General features: G+C 39.7%; 1 protein-coding gene across 3 annotated transcripts in view; it reads right to left on the bottom strand.

Moving 5' to 3' along the window:
- Positions 1-20619, bottom strand: part of LOC146305959 (phosphatidylinositol-binding clathrin assembly protein) — a 109977-nt gene that overhangs the window by 28414 nt on the left and 60944 nt on the right. For all 3 annotated transcript variants that reach the window (XM_084713023.1, XM_084713025.1, XM_084713024.1), the window contains exons 7-12: positions 18056-18162; positions 15500-15541; positions 8653-8738; positions 7498-7621; positions 2428-2561; positions 1487-1587 (exon numbers count right to left, since the gene is read on the bottom strand). In XM_084713023.1, coding sequence (XP_084569149.1) covers positions 1487-1587; positions 2428-2561; positions 7498-7621; positions 8653-8738; positions 15500-15541; positions 18056-18162 — 594 coding nt within the window. The remainder of the gene's footprint in view (positions 1-1486; positions 1588-2427; positions 2562-7497; positions 7622-8652; positions 8739-15499; positions 15542-18055; positions 18163-20619) is intronic.

Here is a 20619-nt window from a genome sequence, read left to right as displayed (position 1 = left end):
TTGTTCAGACTGCAGGAAAGTCAGATTTCAAACCACCTTACCAAATGTGGCTTAGATCCGATTTGCATTTCTAAAATCAATTTGGATAGAATCTGGATATGCCAAAAAAATGGATTTGGGATGGCAGACTGAATGAGCCCTAAATAGTAATGTCGATTCCACTCCAATCTGTCTCTTACGTATGAAGCTACAGCCAGCAGCTGGTTAGCTTGTCCCTGCTGTTTGCCTGGCAACCACTCAGAACTCAAACCGCACTTTGACGTACCATGCTACTGAAAAAAAAAAAAAAACAACAACCGTAGCACCACAAGCTAAGTGCCATTTAGTCCCATTAAACTGGAGAGAAGGCAGACATCTCTACGGCCATCATCTCTGAAACTCAAACAACAAAAAACATCTAGATGAATAAACACCACTAAAGACTGCTAAAAAATGTGTATTTTTGATTTTGAACTGTTCCTTTAAGCCAACCCAAATAACCAGATGGGAAATTCCCTCACCAAAACAGGAATAACAAGGTGTTAATTAGTGAGGTTTCGAGGTGCTGGTATGTGAATTCCGTTAGTTTCAGACAGAACAAGTCTAGCTATTTCACCTTGTTTCCAGTCTTCGTGCTAATCTAGGCTAACCGTCCATTGGCTGTAGCTTCATATTTAAAAGATAGACATGAGTCTCACATAAATCTTCTCATCTAACTCTTTCCATCGTTTGCAGCCTTGGCTTAGTAAGTATCCTTTGTTTTATTTTTGAGAAAAGCACAGGGGATAGTAATCTCAGCTCCTGTCTCAGAGCCACTGATAGTGTAAGGGGGCTGATATTTGAGCTAAGAAGTAGCTTTGACTCTGAAGTCTGGCCAAACTCTTTATAAATGGCTTCAGTTTAATCCTCTGTCATAAATCCTGTAATACTCTGTGCTAACAGTGCTTCCAGATGCATCTCTGTGCTACTTTTTGATTTGAGCGAGCTGATTTGGAGCTAGAAATGTCAACTTTTTTTCTGAAATAGTGGGAGGGTGTAGTGTACAGCAGTGCTAATATGTGAAAGTCAGTGTTGTTGCTCAGCATTTCTGCTGCAGCAACTGACAAACAAGGAACCGAGGAGATTGTTGAATCTCAGCTGACATTTCCTCCGACTGGTTTATTATCGAGCTGCTCAGAGTCTGCAAACACATGGTTGCAGGAGTTATTATTACAGAATACTGCAAGTATTTACAGCGAAAACACCTGCACTTGTTCAACTGTGTCTCCACACGAGACAGTGACTGGGTCATGCAACATTAGTTTCTGAAGAACAGGAGGGAGTGATGGTGGGTGGACGGGTGGATGGTTTACATAAAAAGACAAATGAATGGCTCGACAGATGGACGGGCAGACATGTGAATGACTGGCCAGAGGGAAGACATTCTGAAATCATTTGTGTACATCGTTATCTGCATCCCTGCTGTTGCCTTCATATGTGTGTAAATGCAGGTGTGTAGGTAGCTCACCTCCCCAGGCACTGTTGGCGGTGGAGATCGAAGGAGTGCTCTGCACAGCAGGGATGAAGGCCGGCTGAAGATCAAACAGGTCACTGTTCAGATTGGGCACACTGAGGGGCAAAAAAGAGGGAAGGAAAGAAGGATAATGAGAGAGGAAGAGGAAGAGAGACAAAAGTGGTAGGATAGAGTGCCAGGAAAAGAAAGGAGATGATGGAGAGAAATGAAATAGTAAGGTAAAGAAAGACAGATGGAGATAGGGCATTAATACTTAATCAATCACGCATAAATAGCTAAAGTCACCAGTAAAAATGTTCGTTTGTCACAGATAAAGATTAATCCTCGCTCTCCGAAGGGCTGTAAAAACTTCCACAGAGCAATAAAACAGTTAGGAGCAGTAAATTCACAGCGTGTAACAGTGTGTGCATGTTGAGTGTAAAAAGCACTGATTATCAAGAATGAATTGTCTTACGCTGTACAACCCTAATTCCAAAAGAAGTTGGAGCGTAAATTTACTGTATAATCCACTTAAAGACTGTAGGCTGCTATAGATGTGAAGGGGCGTCCTCGAAAGGCTCAGTTATTCACAAGCATGGATGAGGTGAGATACACCACTTTGTGAAAAACTGCATGGACAAACAGTTTAAGACGAACGTTTCTCAACACAAAACTGCAGGAGTTTAGGGATTTCACCATCTGCAATCCATAATGTCATTAAAAGATTCAGAGAATCCAGAGAAATCTCTGCATGTAAGGGGAAAGGCTGAAAACAAACATTAAACCGAACTGAAGTCGTATATCATACTGAATGTTATTAAAAGAAAAGGTGATGTCACACCGTGGTAAACCATGTCCCAACTTTTTTGGAATGGGTTGCAGGCATCAAATTTAGAATGAGTGTATATTTCCAAAAAACAAGACAGTTTATGTATAACTCTTCCGTGTGTGCACACCTGTTGGCAGACAGCGTGGAGGTGAACAACTCTGGGGTTTGTGTGATGTGGTTGTTGTTGGCGCTGCCTATCGACTGGCTGCTGGGGGACGCAGAGGGTGGAGTCTGCATGCTGATCTCCTTCAGGCGCTGGTCCTGGAACACACACACACACACACACACAACAGAAAAAAAACACCACCATGTGATCAGGAAGACAATGGTTAAACAGTCATTTCCTATTGGAAATTAATAAAGTGTTGTTTCCAGTAAAGTCAAATCCTAGACAATGACAAGCACATTCTCATGTATATACACACTTAAAGGTGTGCACAAAGACAAATAGTCATCAGTATTGTCTCACAAAGGAGACAACACCCAAACACTCCTGTAACTTCTTGTATTGACAGCCCTTCTTTCCTTTTGAGTTGTGTTGTTTGGAGATCCTTGTCAAGCATCTCATGGCAATCATGCCCAGTGTCGATTCATTATGCATAAAAACATAAAGGGAGAAGTTTAAATCTGTGTGCTTTGGTGATACTCAGATAGTTCCTGGCTTTAGATTTAAGACTAAAAACCAGGCCTGCATCCAACTGAATTTCTAAAGTCAGTTTATTGCTTGGTTTTGCTTGCCAAGGTTGCCTGGTGGTGTGGGATTCAGTATACACAATATAATGACAGACGATTAGTTTAAAGTGCTTTAAAACTAATTATATTAGTTTCTTGTGACTAAAAACACTTCCCAGCACTGCTTTGTTGTGATGCTAAAAAGCATAACAGTATCCGACCCCGTCCTGCTGAGCCCCAGCTGCAGCTGAAATGCGGACTATTTTTCTTTCTGGTGACAGATATACAAACATCAGCGAAGTCCAGCCACCGCTTAAGCTAAACTGAAATAAAATCAGAAACAAACCATTTTTTTCCATTGTTTTCAGTTGATTTATCATGGTTAATTCAAGATATAAGAAGTCTGATGTGACAAACTGTGGCAAAAGCCTGCTGAAATGTGCATGGCGACTACCAGTCAACCAAACATGTTCCAAGTCTCAGACGGACACCCAGCTGGATAACACAGTCAAACTACCTGGAATTATTTTACCTACTGATCCAGGATCAAAACTGCAGTACTTTGAAGGGGGTCCTACACATTTGCAGATTTTAAAATCTCCATAACTCCTTCAGACTTTAATTTCTTGCCTGAATTTGAACAATTTGCTTCAGGGTCAGTTTGATGCATGCTTTAATCTGACTGAGAACAACCTCCCATGACTCTGTAGCTTAAGATGATGCTATATGACAGCATGACAGTGAGTATATATCTAAAGACAATGCATCACTTAGGATTATTTGAAGCAGGGTTGTATAAGTTATTTATCTATAGTCAGTGTATTATAATTAGGGTTGATACGAGCCCAGTTTGTAGGAGCCAAGGGGAGTGCCAGCATGTAATCTAAGCAATGAACTACTATGGACAAGGTCATGTCAAGAAGGAAACCCCAGAACCGTCCAAAATCTTGCAAGAGTGATCATATTAACCCAAACCATGATCTTTCTCTAACTGTACCTACCTCCCACTCATCCCCCACACCAACTTACACACACAGGCCACCAAGCCCCAGAGAGCTGCCCCCAAAGTGCCTGTTTTGGCCATTGCACTTCCTTCCTGTTCTTGTAGAAGGTCGGAAATGGCACCAATCAATCCGCCGTTCCCAAAAACCTGTCTGTAGGACCAGGTTGGAAATTTCTAACTACTTCCCAAAAAGTGATTAATACAGGGACGAGACAGTTTGCATCCCTAACCCCTACCATACTCTACCAACCTAACCCTAACAAGGTGTTTTTTTGTCCCTAAAGCTACCATGAAATGGCCAGCGGACTGCTTATTGGTTATATAATCCCTGTAAAACAGGCAGTTAGGGAGGCACTTGTGTTTTGCATTATTCCCCCACCCCACCACAAGAACACCACCTTGGCACAACCTCACTGCTGTATATCCTGTTGGTCTTGGAGCCTGTTTCCATCCTGGTGATCGGTCTAACAGCAGCTAACAATTACGATTAGCCACTTTAGCAACAAGTAAAGCTAAAGCCATCTGCCATTTATCATTTTTGGGCCAGATACTGGCACATAAGTGACATACAGATCAATATATATATATATATATGTATATACATATATATATATATATATATATATATATATATATATATATATATATATAAAAGTCATATAATAACATAACCACACACAAGGGTTAGAGTTAACAGTACACCTGCAACTCCCATGTTCTGCAAGGTAAATTTTTTGATTTTGCCTTTAGATTTTGGTGGATTTGGTAAAAGCAACAACTGGTTTACATATAAGCAACACTCCCATTGGAAAAGGCTGACTGATGGCAGGGTCAAGTGGTGAAAATATTCTATATATAGAATCCACTTGAAACTGATACTGATTTGTTTTGTTTGGTAATACATGAACTCTCCAGTACCTCATACACTTTCACTCCAAATAATCCAAATTATCCTTCTAAATCTTGTATATTTAATCCATAATGTTTCTCTGTACAACCTGTCAGCCCTGTTTCTGTATAATCCCATAAGTGACTACATTAAATTTTATTGCTTTATTGATTGATTATATCACTCTTGCTGTTTTCTTGCGCTTATATTCCATCTGCCTATATTTCCCACTGGATCTTATTACTTTAGCTGCTGCAATGACCTAATATCTCCACAGGGATCAATAAATTTGTGCCTTATCATATAGGAACATGTACTGGGAAATAACAGTTTGTTTTTTTTCTAATCAGAATATGTACTGTTTGGTAGACAGGGAGAGCAATTTACAGTAGAACAAAGGAGCGGATTTAGTCACAGTGGGAATGGAAATGCCTTTGTCTATTTTATTTGCCATTCACTCATGCAACCTTCTCCACCTTTAAAGGAATTTGGACTTTGAGCAGATTAATAAACAGAGTCTCCTGCTGTACCAGCCTCAGCCGGCGGGGCCGAGTCCTCTTCATTCATATTCTGACAGCGTGGCGAGGAACAAATGGGAACTGCTGTTATTGTTTGGGCTAAGGCCCCAGCTGGACAGTAGCAGAGTGTGTGAGAGTTTTTTATGAGTGTGTATGTGTGTGCAGGGTCCATATGGACACCAGAGTGCACAGACAGCTGGACTGGAGTATCTGGACGACCCCTGCTCACCCCGGCTCACTCAGTCCGTTTCTTCCACCGTTATGTTTGCGCTCACTTTATCTTCCCTCTCCTTTCTAACTAAACCCAAAGGTAATCAGTGGACCTTGGCAGAAACAGGGCAACCAAGGGCACAAAGTAAACAGCGTGCTAAAATCCAATCAACCGCGCGCACACACAAACAAATACACCAAAGACACACTGGCAGCACACAACAGCGTCTAATCTGCCAGGATATACACATGCTTCATGTACACACACAGATCAACAAAGCTCACAGAGATACAGGCAACACTCGACACTGTAAGCATGCTTTACATGCACTCCCACACACGCGCGCGCACGCACACACACACTCTCACACACACTCACACATCGTGCCGCTGTGTGCCTGTTTTGTAGCTTCACTGCTCTTACTCAATTACAGCTTGCTGTAAGGCAGGACTCCCAGGGCTGGAGCAAGAAATGTCAACACATTTTACACTTGACTTTTCTATTGCTCGGCTTGCCACTGAGACTCTTGGCCTTTATCCTCAGCTAGAGCTCAGAACTCACCAAACAGCAAAGTCAACCAGTAGATCTATCAGCAACAACAAAATCTGATTTCTAAAGTGCGGTAAAATGCAGCACTGTACATACACTGTGTGTTATCTGTGCTAACAATTTGCCAGAGCCCAAGTGTTGAAGCTTCCTGAGGTTCTGCTAGCACAGTCTGAGCATGGCCTTAAATCAAGGGCAGTGACTGCAGCTACAGTCATGTTGAAATGATTTTTGTGATGTGATTCTTAAATTCAGATAATCTAAGAATCTAAGACAGTGGTTTTTAAACTGGAGTCAGCAAAGCAAAGAAACAGATCCGTCAGTGGGTTGTTGGGGGTCCAAAACAACCGATCAAGGTAGCAGTAGACTATAAACTCCTGTGTTCTGCAAAGTAAAATTATTGATTCCACCTATGGAGCTAGGTTGGTCTGGAGAGAGTGATATCTATATATCTGCAGCTTCCCAGCAGAAAAGGCTGTCTGATGGCAAAGCAGTGAAAATATTCTAAATACAGTGTACACTTAAACTGACGTTGATTTTTAGGTGGTTAAAATATCTTTTGCTGCTGACCCTGTTCACAGCAGTTCATTGCTCATCTTCCTTGCTGGTACTCCTCTCTGCTGCTCCTGACTGAGGATGTGCCGACCTGCATCTACTGTCAGTAATACACTGACTATCAAAAAGTACCTCATATGCACCAAATCAAAAACCCTTAACTATTCCTTTAAGACTGTTGAACTGAGAGCAGTTCACATGACACTAATGGAGTCTCAAAGCGTCTGACAAAGCTTTTGACTTAAATTGCACCAAAATGAACACTTATTCCAAAACAGATTTTGAAAGTGAAATTGTTGTGAGAATATTCAAGTTCAAAACAGTTTCTGGAGCTGACATTGAAATCAGAGGGATTTCAAAGTTGAGTTGACTTTGAATGAATCATTACTGTCACAGACTTCCATTATAAAATCATGATTTTCAAAAATTCATATTCAATCACTGGAATAAGTTTATTTTGCCTAAAGTAATCGCCCACATCTGTTCAAACCATTTGGGAGCTGTTTGATGTTCAAAATGATGAAGGAAAAATGGCAGACAAGGATAACAATGCTGGGCAACAGCCAACACTCACACAATAGTGTATCCAGATACAGATCGCATGTTAATACCAGCTCTAAATGTCTCATTAATCCTGTTACTGTTGAGACTTTTGGAGTTGAGAGCAGCTGGAATTAGAGGAGAGGAAAGGGGTGACGGCACTAACTATCAGACCTGCTGCTGGTGGCATTTCTGCTGCAACAGCACCCAGTCTAACCCCCTGATTCAGAGGTGATTTGGGATAAAAGTACAAAATCTGTTACCTTCAGAGCCTGCAGTCTGGCCTGTTCCTCCTCCAAGGCCTGCTGCTTCTCCTTCTCATCCATGCGGCTGAAAGACATGCCGGTGGAGGAAAGAGACGAGACGGCGCTGGACAGGGTGGAAGCCCTGCAAGACAGGAGATGCATTTCAATATTTCTTATTTTTTTATACAATTCAAGAAAACCTGATGTAAGTGGCAGGGAATTAAATGGATAGTTTGGATAATTTGACATGGGGTTACATGACGAACTTATACATAGTCAGGCAGTCAGCACATTCTCAGTTTGGAGAAGTAGCAGGACTATCAGTGTAGGGAAACCAACCAATGAACTGCTGTTTTTTAGCCATTTTAGCCACTTAAAAAAGGTAAATCTAAAAAAGAATCAGTATCAGTTTAAGTGTGTGCTAAATTTAGAATATTTTTACCACTTTGCTGTTAGAAGTCTTTTCTGATGGGAACATGCTGTTACATGAGCCATATATCAGTCTCTCAGAGTCAACCAAACCCCATTGGTGAAATCAGTCATTTTACCTTGCAGAACAAAGGAACTGCTGGTCTGCTACTGCCTCAATCGGTTAGTTTGTTTGTGTTATTGTAAGACTTTGGTGAATTCGAACTAACTCTGTCCAATGCTGAAGTCACACAATAGTACAAACAAACCAACTGGCTGGAGGAGTAATAGACCAGCAACTCCGGTATTGTGTGAGGTAAAATGACTAATTTTACCTATGGAGTCTAGTTGAGTGAGAGAGTGATATTTGACTTATGCAAAATTGGTTTCTGATCAGAAAAGGCTGTCTCGTGGCAAGGTAAAGCAGTGAAAATATTCTCAATTAAAACTTGAACTGATAAGAGCTGCAATCATTTGTTGATTAGTTGTTAACTATTTTCAGAGTTGTTCTGAGTCATTTCTAAAGAAAAAACAAAAATTCTCTTATTTCAGCATCTCAAATGAATATTTTCTGCTTTCTTTAGTCCTCTGTGACAGTAAATGTGATTTCTTTGGGTCTGGGACAAAAAGAGAGATTTGAAGACATCAACTTGGACTTTGGGAAACAGCAATCAAGATATTCCACTGTTTTCTGCCATTTTATGGACCATCATCAAGTGCCTCATATAGCAGCACGTCAGATAATCCAAACTGTCCCTTGTCTACCTGGTGTCTGCATTCAATTCCTTGGTCTTCTTGCCCTCCAGAGAGGCAAGGTGCTGCTCCAAAGCCTCCAGGAGGCTGCTGGGTGCCTGGGGGAATAATAAGAGTGGAAAAAATGAGAAAAAAATTCAGTTATCAACTCAACTTTTTGTGAATCCTTTCTCACTTTCTGTCTTTCTCATATGCACAAAAAAGACCCGCCCACACATAGAGTAACACACACACACATTCACTCACACAGCAGCACCCACAGTTAGTTGGTCTCACAGGAAGGTAACAGAGTGCATCAGGCTCCAAGAATAGCCATGGCAACATGCAGCAAACACTCACACTGTTAGCAGGAGACTCAGAGGAGAGAGAGAACAAAGGAGGAGGCTGAAAAACAAAGAGCGAGGAAAAAGGTGGAGAGTGGAGGAGAGGTCGCGCCACTTCTTCTCCTGACTTCACATGAGCAGGGGGGGATAATTTCTGTGCCACTTTCTTTTATTTTTCCACTCAACTTCTCTCTGCTGTGTTTCGCCTCTTTGTCTCGGTTATCTTGCAGTGTCCCTCTGACTGTGAGGTCCTGTCATATTTAGACAAGTTTCATTTAGAATATTTTCACAACTATTTGCCATCAGACAGCCTTTTCTGACAGAAAACCACCATTATAGGAGCCAAATATCGCTCTCTCCAAAGCAACCAGACACCATTGGCAAAATCAGTACTTCTGCTTGGCAGATGTATGGCATACACTTTTACTGATACTGATTCTTTTTTTGATTTAAACTTTTTTTTTTTGGATTTGTAAAACTCAACAGATTATTTAATGCTCTGACATCTGTTAATTATATTATCAAATTGTTCTATCTAAAAAGTTGGTCTATGCTGTGTCATCGTTGTAGTTTTCCTCAAACACTTGCTGGATGAGGCAAGGGTTAGAGGAAGAAGGTAAATACTGGGAAAAGCACAGATTCTGCAGTTGATTTCAGTTGTTAAAATTCAAAGCTCATTTCAATTGATTTTCGATTTGATGTTGAAACTGTGACACCCCTTGAAATACGTTTTGTTGCTGACCCTGTCCACAGCAGTTTAGTGCTTAGCTCCCTACACTGGGACTCCTGCTGCTTCTCCAAACTAGTAGCCTGTGGATCTCCATCTACTGTAGGTAACAAACGGACTATGGATAAATACCTCATACAACCACACTTGAAATAAACCGGACTATCCCTTTAAATCTTTGCACACGCATTCCACACGGGGATTGAGATTATACTCTAATCTGTTTCACCTTTTTTAATCACCTGTCCAGACAAACAAGTGAGGCCAAAGGTCTCTAAAATGCTCTTTTTTGTGAAGCGCCATGAGGCAGCTGCGTTGTATTTGAGCTTAACTGCTCTGGAGGACAAGTTAGTGAGCAGGTTACTTGGGGATTGTTGCTACGTTACTACAGAAAACACAATTCAGCTGCAAATTCGAGTTCAGCTCCAATTGTTCACATTGCACAACACAATGTCTTCAGCGCTCATTTGGTGCCTCATTAATGCTCAAAAACAACTGGAAGCAAGAGGGCAAAAAAGCAAGAGAGACAGCTGCATTATTAAGTGTATAAACAGTGGCTGTCTTAATGCATTGTTCCAACTTAACACGCAGGAAAAAGAAAGAGTTCAGCTCTCTTTTGGCTGAGGAGAGGAAATTCTTCCACTGAGAAAATATGACAACGTCATGTCTGTCTCTCCATCCACAAGAATGCAAAGTGTGCTGTCAGTAGGGCTGCAGACATGCACGCAAACACACACACACACACACACACACACACACACACACACACACACACACACACACACACACACACACACACACACACACACACACATACATACATTTGGGAGTGTTTTGGCTTGTGAGCCCTTTGCGGCTGGCTAGACAGCAGGGTTCCTGCCAAACTGTTGCCTGGTTGTTAAAGAAACAGAGACTCATTGCACAAGACAAAGAGGCCATCTTTAACTGTCAGTGGGTCTGAATAGGCAAAAAGAAGACCCCGGTCAATATTAGCTCCGACACACAAACGCACACACACTCAGCAAGGTGTCTCCTCATCAGAGGTGGGAAAGAACTAAGTACAAATACTATGTTACTGTACCCAAGTAGAGTTTTCAGGTATCTATTCTTTACTTGAGCATTTATTTTACTCGATAAAGTTTTACTTTTACTCCCTACATTTGAACACAAATATCTTTCTTCTCCTAAAATTTTCAAAACAGGCTTGTTACTTTAGTTTTAATGCAGCTGATGGGAATTACTGATTATTTTTATTTTGCATCAGTGTGGGCCGCATTTTAACATCAAGACTGATTTCAAATGGATGAGACAATAACACATAAAAGATAATTCTTTGGTGTATTCATCAGTGAGTATCGTGCATAACAGGCATAACAAGATACAAAAAAAACCTTGTAAAGGCCGTAACAAGATGTAAAAGATGAAAAACGACGTATCAACAGTAACAAGACAAAAGATGAAAATGACATCAGACGAAAAAAACGTGAAAGACGTAACAAGACATAAGTTGAAAACAACGTAACAAGACATAAATGATGTGAAAGACATAAGACGAAAACAATGTAACAAGGTTAAACAAACCAGAGGACAACATCATAACAGGATGAAAATGACATATTATGACAAAAACCACATAAGGTGAAAATGACTTAAAAGACATGAGAAGACGAAATCAATGTAACAACATTAGAGAACAATGACATAATAGGATAAAAAATTACACAAGACAAGAATTAAATACGGTGAAAATGAAGTGAAAGACGTAACAAGACATGAAAAGATGAAAATTATCTACCACAACTAAACTTCTGAAAAATACATAACAAAACGAAAACATTATGTTAAGACAAAAATGACATAAGATGTAACAAGATGAAAATGGCGTAAAAGACGTGACAAAATGAAAATGCAATGAGTAACAAGATGAAAACTCCATAATGGTTAAGTAAAAGATAAAACAAGATGAAAATGACAAAACTATGAAAAAGACATAACAGACGAAAACAACGTAAAAGACAACAGAATGAAAATGTTGTAACAAGACATGAGATGAAAACGACATTATATGTAACAAGACAAAACAGACATGACGTGGAGAAAAGTTGAGGTTCTGCTAATTTTGCACGTAAGCAGTCGGTAGAAATGTTCTTCAGAGAACGACTTTTTACTTTCATAGAAAGAGTACATATTAGAGCCCGTACGTTTTCACTTTTACTTGAGTAAAGAAGCTGAATTAGTACTTCTGCTTCTGCCAGTCTTTTGCACATGTATTTGTATTTCTACTTGAGTAAAGAAGGTGTGTACTTTTGTCACCTCAGCTCCTCAACTCTTGACATACTGTGAGTGCTGTCATCTCAAGACGTTTAGCGATAGAGCTAACTTTGGAAGGCAGCAAGATGTAGAAAAAAGTCATCAAGAATCCCCCTTTCTCCTCTCTCATGTTTCCTTTTTTTTTTTTTAATTATTACACGGTAATGCTCAGGTTATTCTCTATTAAAACACCTCTGCCATGCATGTTGAAGCAATGATGTTGTGCATGACAAATATGAAATAAACAGCATCTAAAAGGAGGAGGGTGGAATTTAGATGAGCGAGTCGAAAACCCGGCCGGCGCAGGGATTCTTTCATGCAGATGAAGACGGAGGGGCGGAGGGGTGAAACCTCATTTTCTATTCATGAGGTTTCATGGCCTTTTGCTTGTCGTGCCAGAGCTCTGTGAGTGCATTCTGAGTGTGTGTGTGTGTGAGTGTGTGTGTGTGTATGAGAGAGAGAGCTACAAGCAATCCACCTGAGGCCAACACACATTGTACTCAGTCAACACCAGGAGAAAAAACAAGAGCATGCCTGGAAGTGTATGAGGTATACACACACACACACACACACACACACACACACACACACACACACACACACACACACACACACACACACACACACACACACACACACACACACACATACATGAGCATATATGGTGTCCATGCAGGGGGTTATAAGCAGGTTGGAGGGGGTAAGCGGTACAGTATGCAACCCACCACCTACAATGTATGATCCTTTTGTTTTCTGCGATAGACAGACGAGGGAGAAGAGAAATGTCTCTTTAACGACCACAGCGAACTGTGCAGTTCAACACCCACACACACACACACACACACTGTTAACTTCCAGCTTTACACTCAGTAATGATTTCTTTAGTAATGCACATCCACACTCCACCGAGGCTGTAAAAAGTTACTGTTTCTGGATCTGTGTGTGTGTGGAGGGTTTTTGTAAAGATTTACTGAAGCAGAAAAGCACCAACGTGGCAACTTTTCAGTACTAGAACCTGCCAAAGTTTAATAAACTGTAAACCCAATCAGAGCTGCAACTAATAATTATTTTCATTATTGATAAATTGGTCAGTTATTGGTAAGGATCCCTGATTCTGATACCTAAACTCAAGATAACCTGATGCTCAGAACTGAACTTTGATGCTAAAAATTAAGATCACTGAGAGCAACTAACGATCATTTTCATTGTTGATTATTATGCTAATTATTCTCATCATTGAGTCTAAAAAATGTCATACAAGTAGGAAAAATGCTTGTCACAATTTCCCAGAGCCCGAAGTGACATCTTTAAATTGCTTCTTTTGTCCAACCAACAGTCCAAAACCCAAAGACTTTGTTTCTCAATTTTTTCACTCGTACCTTCAGCTTGAATAACCTGCCTCCCGACAAGATCAACAACTGAACTTTCATGACTGCAAGCAACAATGGCCTATTACAGATAACAGGCTTGCAGAGACAGTTGCATGCATCTTTGGAGGCTAAATTCCAGCTTAATGAGACCAGAATCTGGTGTCAAAAAGCCCAACATTTCCAATTTACAATGACAGAAAATGCACTAAAGCAGCAAACCTTAGTTTTCAAAAGCTCTAGCCAACAAATGTTTGGTATTTGTCTGTCTTGTAAATTCATGTAAAATTTGCCTAAAATGCCTATCCCTGGCATATCCAAAAGAAACTGAAAGCTGTGCATATATATATATATGTATATATGTACACATATATACATACATACATATACATATATATATATATGTATATATTTGGGAAACAATAATCAAAAGATTGGCTGATAATGAAAATAATCATTAGTTGCAGCCTTACTGTTGATAAATTTTCTGTTTACTGAAAAATCCATTTTCCACTAATCACTTCCACACTAAACCTGATAGTCATACATTATCATTACATATCATATTACAGGACATAGCTTTTATTTTAATACTATAAAAGCAAAGCAAACAGATCTACAAATGACAGTTTATAGAGTTAAGCAGAATCTTAAATATTTCAGTTTTTCAGAATGATGTGTAACTTCATGTATGCCAGTCTGACTAGTCCTCCCATAAACCATGAGGAGGATGAAATCTGTGCTTCAAGTGATTCCTCTGAATTCTCAATGAGATAAAAAAAAAGGCCACTTTCTCCTGGATGATTTAAAACAGAAATCATGCAGTCAATCCCCCTGTAGCACTGCCCGAAGCCATTTGCTATGGCAAATATTGTTATTTTTGTACAACCCCAGTTCCAAAAAAGCTGGAACACTGTGTAAAACTTTAATAAAACAAAAAAAAACTTTTGACTTGTATTCAACTGAATACAGTAGAAAGACAAGACATTTGATGTTCAATGATTAACTTTATTGTTTTATGTAAATATAGACTCATTCTGAATTTGATGCCTGCAGCATGTTTCAAATAAGTTGGAACAAGCTCATCTGAGAGAAAAAGTAGAAAAGTGTTCACATTTTTAGATTGTTTTCAGAAATCATGGACGCTGTGTCCTCCAAGCTAAAGAGGACAAGGACCATCATCAAAAGCCAGCATCTCTGATGGTATGGTGGTGCATTAGTGCCCGTACCAACTTTTTTGGAACATGTTGCAGGCTTCAAGGTCAGAATGAGTGTATATTTACAAAAAAAAAACAATGAAGTTTGTCAGTTTGAACATTAAATATCTTGTTTTTGCACTGTATTTTATGTTTTTGCAAATGATTGCACTCTGTTTTTATTTCTGTTTTACACAATGTCCAAACTTTTTTGGAACTGAGGTTGCACATCCTAACATAAAATCTTTTTTTAACCCTGTTGTATAACTTCATGTGCACCAGTCTAACCAGTCCTCCCATCAACCATTAGGAGGATGGAAACCATGCCCGAAGTCATTCCTCTGAATTCACAATGAGACAAAAAAGGCAACTTTATCCTTGATGATTAAAAACAGAAATCATGTAGTCTATTCCCTTGGAGCGTTGCTGTCTTGATTTTTAAGCCCTTTGTTGTTCCAATTATTGTTATTTCTGCAGATGAAGGTCTAAGCTCTGATTGTTCAGGGTTTCAGATCCACGTGAGGAAACCTGCAGTGGGCCTGCTGATGGCGCAGTGTTTTAAGCAGGCCAACTTAACACACCTCAGCCTGCTGCTGGATCTATAATGAGCATTTAGAAGTGAGAGACAAAGCAGGAAATCAATCAAACCAGAGGGGAGTTGCCTCGACTCGGATCAGGTTAGACGAGATGGTTGTTTGAAATAAAAATGAGTGGGTGGAGAGTGAAGCAGAGAGAATGAGTGAATGAAGGAGGAGGGGGGGCACAGGTATATGTAGGGGTGAAGTAAGGTGCGAGCTGACGGATGAGAGCACAGAGGGAGCAAATAAAACACATGTAGTGTTAGGAAGGAAAAAAGGTGAGAAGATAGGAGCAAGAAGAGGAGTGAGAATCATAGAAAGAGAGGAAGAGGAAGTGGAAGGTGAGATGTACACTGACCTGTGAGAGATCTGGGATGTCACCCTGATCTATTCCAACTTGCTGTCGTCAAAAACAAACAAATCAAGAAAATAAAAAGGGGAGAAAGGTAGGTGGGATAAAATGGAGAAGAAGAATAAATAAAGAGAAGGGCAGGATCCATTTGTAAAGAAAAAATAAATAAGATGAGAAAAAGAAACAAAAACAGGGGAGTCATTACTTCATGCAGTGGCAGCGTCAACATAAACGACAACAACAGAAATAAACAAGAAAAAGTTTTCGACATCTGGATTGGCTGATGATGAGCCGACCAATCCTCACAGTGAATGAAGATGATGATTGGACAGTGATAAATATGTCTGACCAATGAGGGAGAGGTGGGCGTGGCAACTTGTGCATATGATGATGTGACAACACTGACCACATTTATAAAGTACGCCAAAACTCTTCTCCGACTCGGACAGGTAACATTTGTGTGAACACGTTGACTTTTCAGGACACAGATACAGAACATCAAGTCCTGGATGTTTATTAATAATCATTGATAATTTATGAACTGTTATATTTGATCACCAAAATGGACTGACAAAATTTTACAGCACCTTTTCTTTAAAGCCAGAAGTGACAGCCCAGGTCAAATATTCTGCTTTTCAATAATTAAATGTCAGCCATAGAAGGAAGTTGTAATTAAGGTTGTGGTAAGAAAACATAAAAGCCCAACTTCGCAATGTTAGGACAAGCCAAATTTTTGGCAGCAAGCTTTTTTTTTCCAGGTAGGAAATTTTGACGTGTCACAACAGGAAAAATACAGGTATAAATAATACAGTTAAATGTGTCGCAATTGGAAAAATGCAGGTCTAAATAATACAGTTAAAGATGGATGAATTCCATTTAGGTGCTTCAGTTTCAGGGTCCTGTTACTGTTTAACATGCGTGCACACTGCCACAGCTTAATGGGACATTTTAATAGATCAAACGTGACAATTTCTTTAATCATTTAATCAAATTGATTTTTTTGTGTCATGTGCAGGTGCCAATATCTGTTTTGATGTGGTACCTTTAGAGGATGTAATATGTTATCTTTATAAATAATAAAATGAAGGTTGGTTAAAAAAACATTCAAGTTTTGGGAGTTTTGAAGGTGATCCATTTACAGTTAATTATGACAAATGGCCTATTTTTTATCATTAGAACCTTTTGCAATGAATCTGTACATAATCTTTTAAAAGATTATCAAATCATTGAACTGCTAGTCTCCTCTGACTATGAAGAGAGACCCCAATTCATACCATACTATGCAGTGCACTCTGGATTATTTTTACAACATTGTTTTTTTTTCTGAAAGCAACCACAATAACCGGAAAGTTTAGACTGTAATTTATCAAACCATACAGTATATTTCAAGTTCATGTAACTTTTCATTGCACTTGCATTCCCTGAAAGTTGTGCCAGGACCTTGTGGGCAGAACAGTGGGTGGTAAAAAAGTTAAAGGCCACGTGTAGCAGCGTGCACCACTCTGCAAAGTAATGCAAAATCTACTGAGAAAGCTGTCAGCTTATGAACATAATATATATTATACATGTTAATAGAGTGAGTGCGCCGACAAGACACAATTTGAGTGCTTTTAGGGATTATTTTTGAAGCCTTTGTGTCCTCTAAAGTACTGTATTACCTACATTGATGGAAAATGTACAGAGCTTTAAACATGTTTGAGACGTGTAGTTTAAAAACAGTGCAAGTCATTCTTAGTTTATTCACAGAATGTATATGTTTTTTTGAACTAAACGCTATTGTTTCAGTCTGTAAATAAAGAGACACTTAATTATGTAGGGAGCGCCTTAAAACCTAATTATAACAGACAAAAGGAGCATTTATATGAATGCACATTAATGCAGAGAACATGAACCACTGATGTAGCTCTTCTGCTGATGATTTTCACTGTTTCGAGCTGCTGAAACAAAGGAGGGAGGGAGAGGAAGAGGGCATGAGAGAAGAGGGGGAAAAAAGAGGGATGATCTGTGGGCACTGGGCGAAAGAGAGCCACACGGGTATCCATCTTTGTCAGGACGAGAGGGGAGAGAGCGCGAGAAGAAAGGATTAGATGGAGGAGTGCGGGGAGCGGAGGGAGAGGGACCTAACGGAGCGCCTAACCACATCCTCCATCTTAGGGTTATTTTAGGTGTATGTATGTATGTATGTGTGCAAAGTGTCTGCAAAGCAAATGTGGGGCAGTGAGGGTAAGTCGGGTACGCATGTCTGCAGTACAGTAGCTGTGTGAGCAGAACTGTGGCAGAGTGTGGAAAATACACCTGTCCAGGGGGGGTTGGGAATGTGTGTGTGTATATATGTGTGTAAATATGTGTGTTTAAGTGATCAGTGGACGAGGTCAGGACAAAAAACAGGACAGGAAATTATGAGGAAAAGGCTAAAAAGGTAATTTGAATTTGAGTGTTGCTCTTGTAAAAAGAAATCTGGGAGTAAAACTGGACAAAAAAGATCCTAAAAACTCGAATTCCTGACACATGTATGCACATTCATGTACCTTTGTGCGAGTGTGTATGTGTGTGCGAATATACCTCGGCCACTTTGAGGAACTCTGACAGCTTTGTCATCCTGTAAAGGAATTTCTTGTAGATGTCCAGAGCATCTTTGCACTGGTTCTTCTTCATGTCAAAGTATTTCTCTACAGACACAGGAGGAGGATGAAAACAGGAGACAGAAATCAAGATTTAGAGAGAAAAAGGAAAGGAGGAATAGTTGAAGGAAGGGAGAAAGGAGGCAGGAATAATCAGTGAATGATTGAGTGGAAACAAACAGAAACACTTATCAGCTACATGACAGCTTGTCAAAATCATCTCTGCTGCCGTGACAACCAGACTGTGTGCACATATGTGTGTGTGTTTACATATCTGCCAGACAACACTGTGTATCATGCAAAACAAACTATATAGCTATAATCATTCTTCTGGTGAAGGGCTTATTGCATGGGAGAAATTCATGAATCAAAATGCAAGTCTTGTTCAAAAACAATCCAAGGTGGACTATAAGATTTCTACAAAATTAAATGCTTTTATTTTACATGGCAGAGTGTATGAAAAAATATCACTGCTGACCCTGGAGAAGACCTGTGTTGGTCGCAAAACATTTTTAATACATTGTGCCATGCAAAAGAAAGGCATTTTAATTTTGAACAAATCCTACAGTGTGCCTTGGTTTGTTTTTGAATGAAACTTGCATTTTGGTGGATGAAATATATATTAAGAGAAAAAAAAAAGACTTTAATTATTCAATAATCATTCCTATTTTGGGCAAATTTGATCATTAGAACCTTTGTAATACATTTGTTCCCATCTTTGTTATCTCAGTCTGGCCAGACTACATCGATAGTAAAGATGAACCATTATTTTTGAGGCCCCATTATATAGTCTACTGGGCTGGATTATTTTATTGTTTCTGATAATGACCAAGCTGACCATAAAGACAAGACTCCAATCTATTAAAACTTAGATTTAATGGTCATGATCCTGCAGCTTTTCATTGTGCTAGCAGTCCATGGAAGGTCTACACTGCCATGTAAAATAAAGGCATTTGAATTTGAAAAAAAAATCCAACAGTGAGCCTTGGATTTATTTTACTTGCATTTTTGAATTTTTTATTGAAACTTTTTCACCCATGCAATGAGTTCTTTACAAGAGGGATAAGTATGGAATACCTTAAGTATCCCAAAAGCACCTGTATGTGATCGACAGAAACACCCAGCAGCTCTTTCACTCTATTGTCTTTTAACTGCAGCTACACGTACACCTCTATGTCGTTTAATTAGTGTCAAAATTCAGCTACATAAAAACCAGGGACGTACATGTGACACCAGCGCACAGTCTCCCGCAAGTGGAAAATCATCCTTGTGAGGGAACACTTCTGCTCCACGTACACAAATACAGTCCCACAAGCATGGGGGCCATGTCAATGTGAGCCCAACCCTCCCTACGTGCTTGCAACCGCTCAACACTCATTTACTTGTCCAGTTGACTTTTGAGACTTTGGAGGCAGGGATGGAATAGAGGGTTTACAGGTGACATCACAGCATGCAGAAGTCAGTGACACCCACTGAGTGACAAAAAGACAACTGAGTAGTAGTGGTAGTGTGAGCTTGACTGCCACAAAAACGCATCTAAAATGGGAAAGAGCTGTTGTATGACTGACTGAACGAAAAGATTCAACAAGAAATTGGAGTGATCTTTTTAGATAAAGAAAAGAGAAGTAAATGGACCACTGTAGTTCACAGAAACAACTGGAATCAAGAACTGAATTGTGGATTTGTGGCTGCCCTTTGGTGTCAGGTATGTTGGATTTTTGAGTAGAATCATACATTACGTTATCTACTGTATGACTAACATTTCTCATCAATTAAAAATTACAGCATCTTTCATTTGTATTCTGTGTAACTGTCTCTCCAATAATGTCATAAAATAAAAATATCTGTACAGACGCGTCCGCATACAACCACAATATCCTTTGATGTCCTCATCACATTAATCTCACCAACATATCCCGTCCAGAAATAAAGTTATGATCAGTGTGTCCACGCTTTTGTTTGCCTTCTTTACTTTGTGCATTTCCCTGGTGTCAAAATCAGGTAAATATCATTGTTGGGAAACCTGATTGCTGTCCACATGTCAATTGCCATGAACCACTGTGTCTTTGGTAAGTTGTCAGGATCAGGAGTCCAGTTGCCTTTAATTTATTCGGCTAATCATTAATTTTATTCCCAGTTTTGCAGTTTTCCCTACTAAAGACAGTCGTGTTGCAGGATGTTTTCTCAGTTGGACCGAGAGGACGTGTTCCAGTGGGAAAGTGATGTTAGCGTGTGCCGTCTATAGACAGTGGCTGATGTCTCTGCTGCTTTCATTGGTCACTTTGAATACTGATCATCCCTTTTATTGGCAGTTTGGTTTGATCACTGAGTCAAAGACAGTTGCCTGGGGTGACAACCATTTTCATGGCACCATCACGTCGGAGGAAATAAGTCATTCATTGAAGTTAACATCTTCCATCTCTGCCTGCAAAGTTTTTAAAGTCTTGACGAACAACCGAGTCTGAGCAGCTCACAGCCCTGTGCACACAAGGATGCTTTTCTACT

The sequence above is a fragment of the Lutjanus erythropterus genome, chromosome 23, assembly GCF_056507025.1.
Source record: "Lutjanus erythropterus isolate fLutEry1 chromosome 23, fLutEry1.hap2, whole genome shotgun sequence".
NCBI lineage: Eukaryota > Metazoa > Chordata > Actinopteri > Lutjaniformes > Lutjanidae > Lutjanus > Lutjanus erythropterus.
Note: the sequence above shows the minus strand (reverse complement) of the source record. Positions and strands in the feature narration are given on the sequence as shown.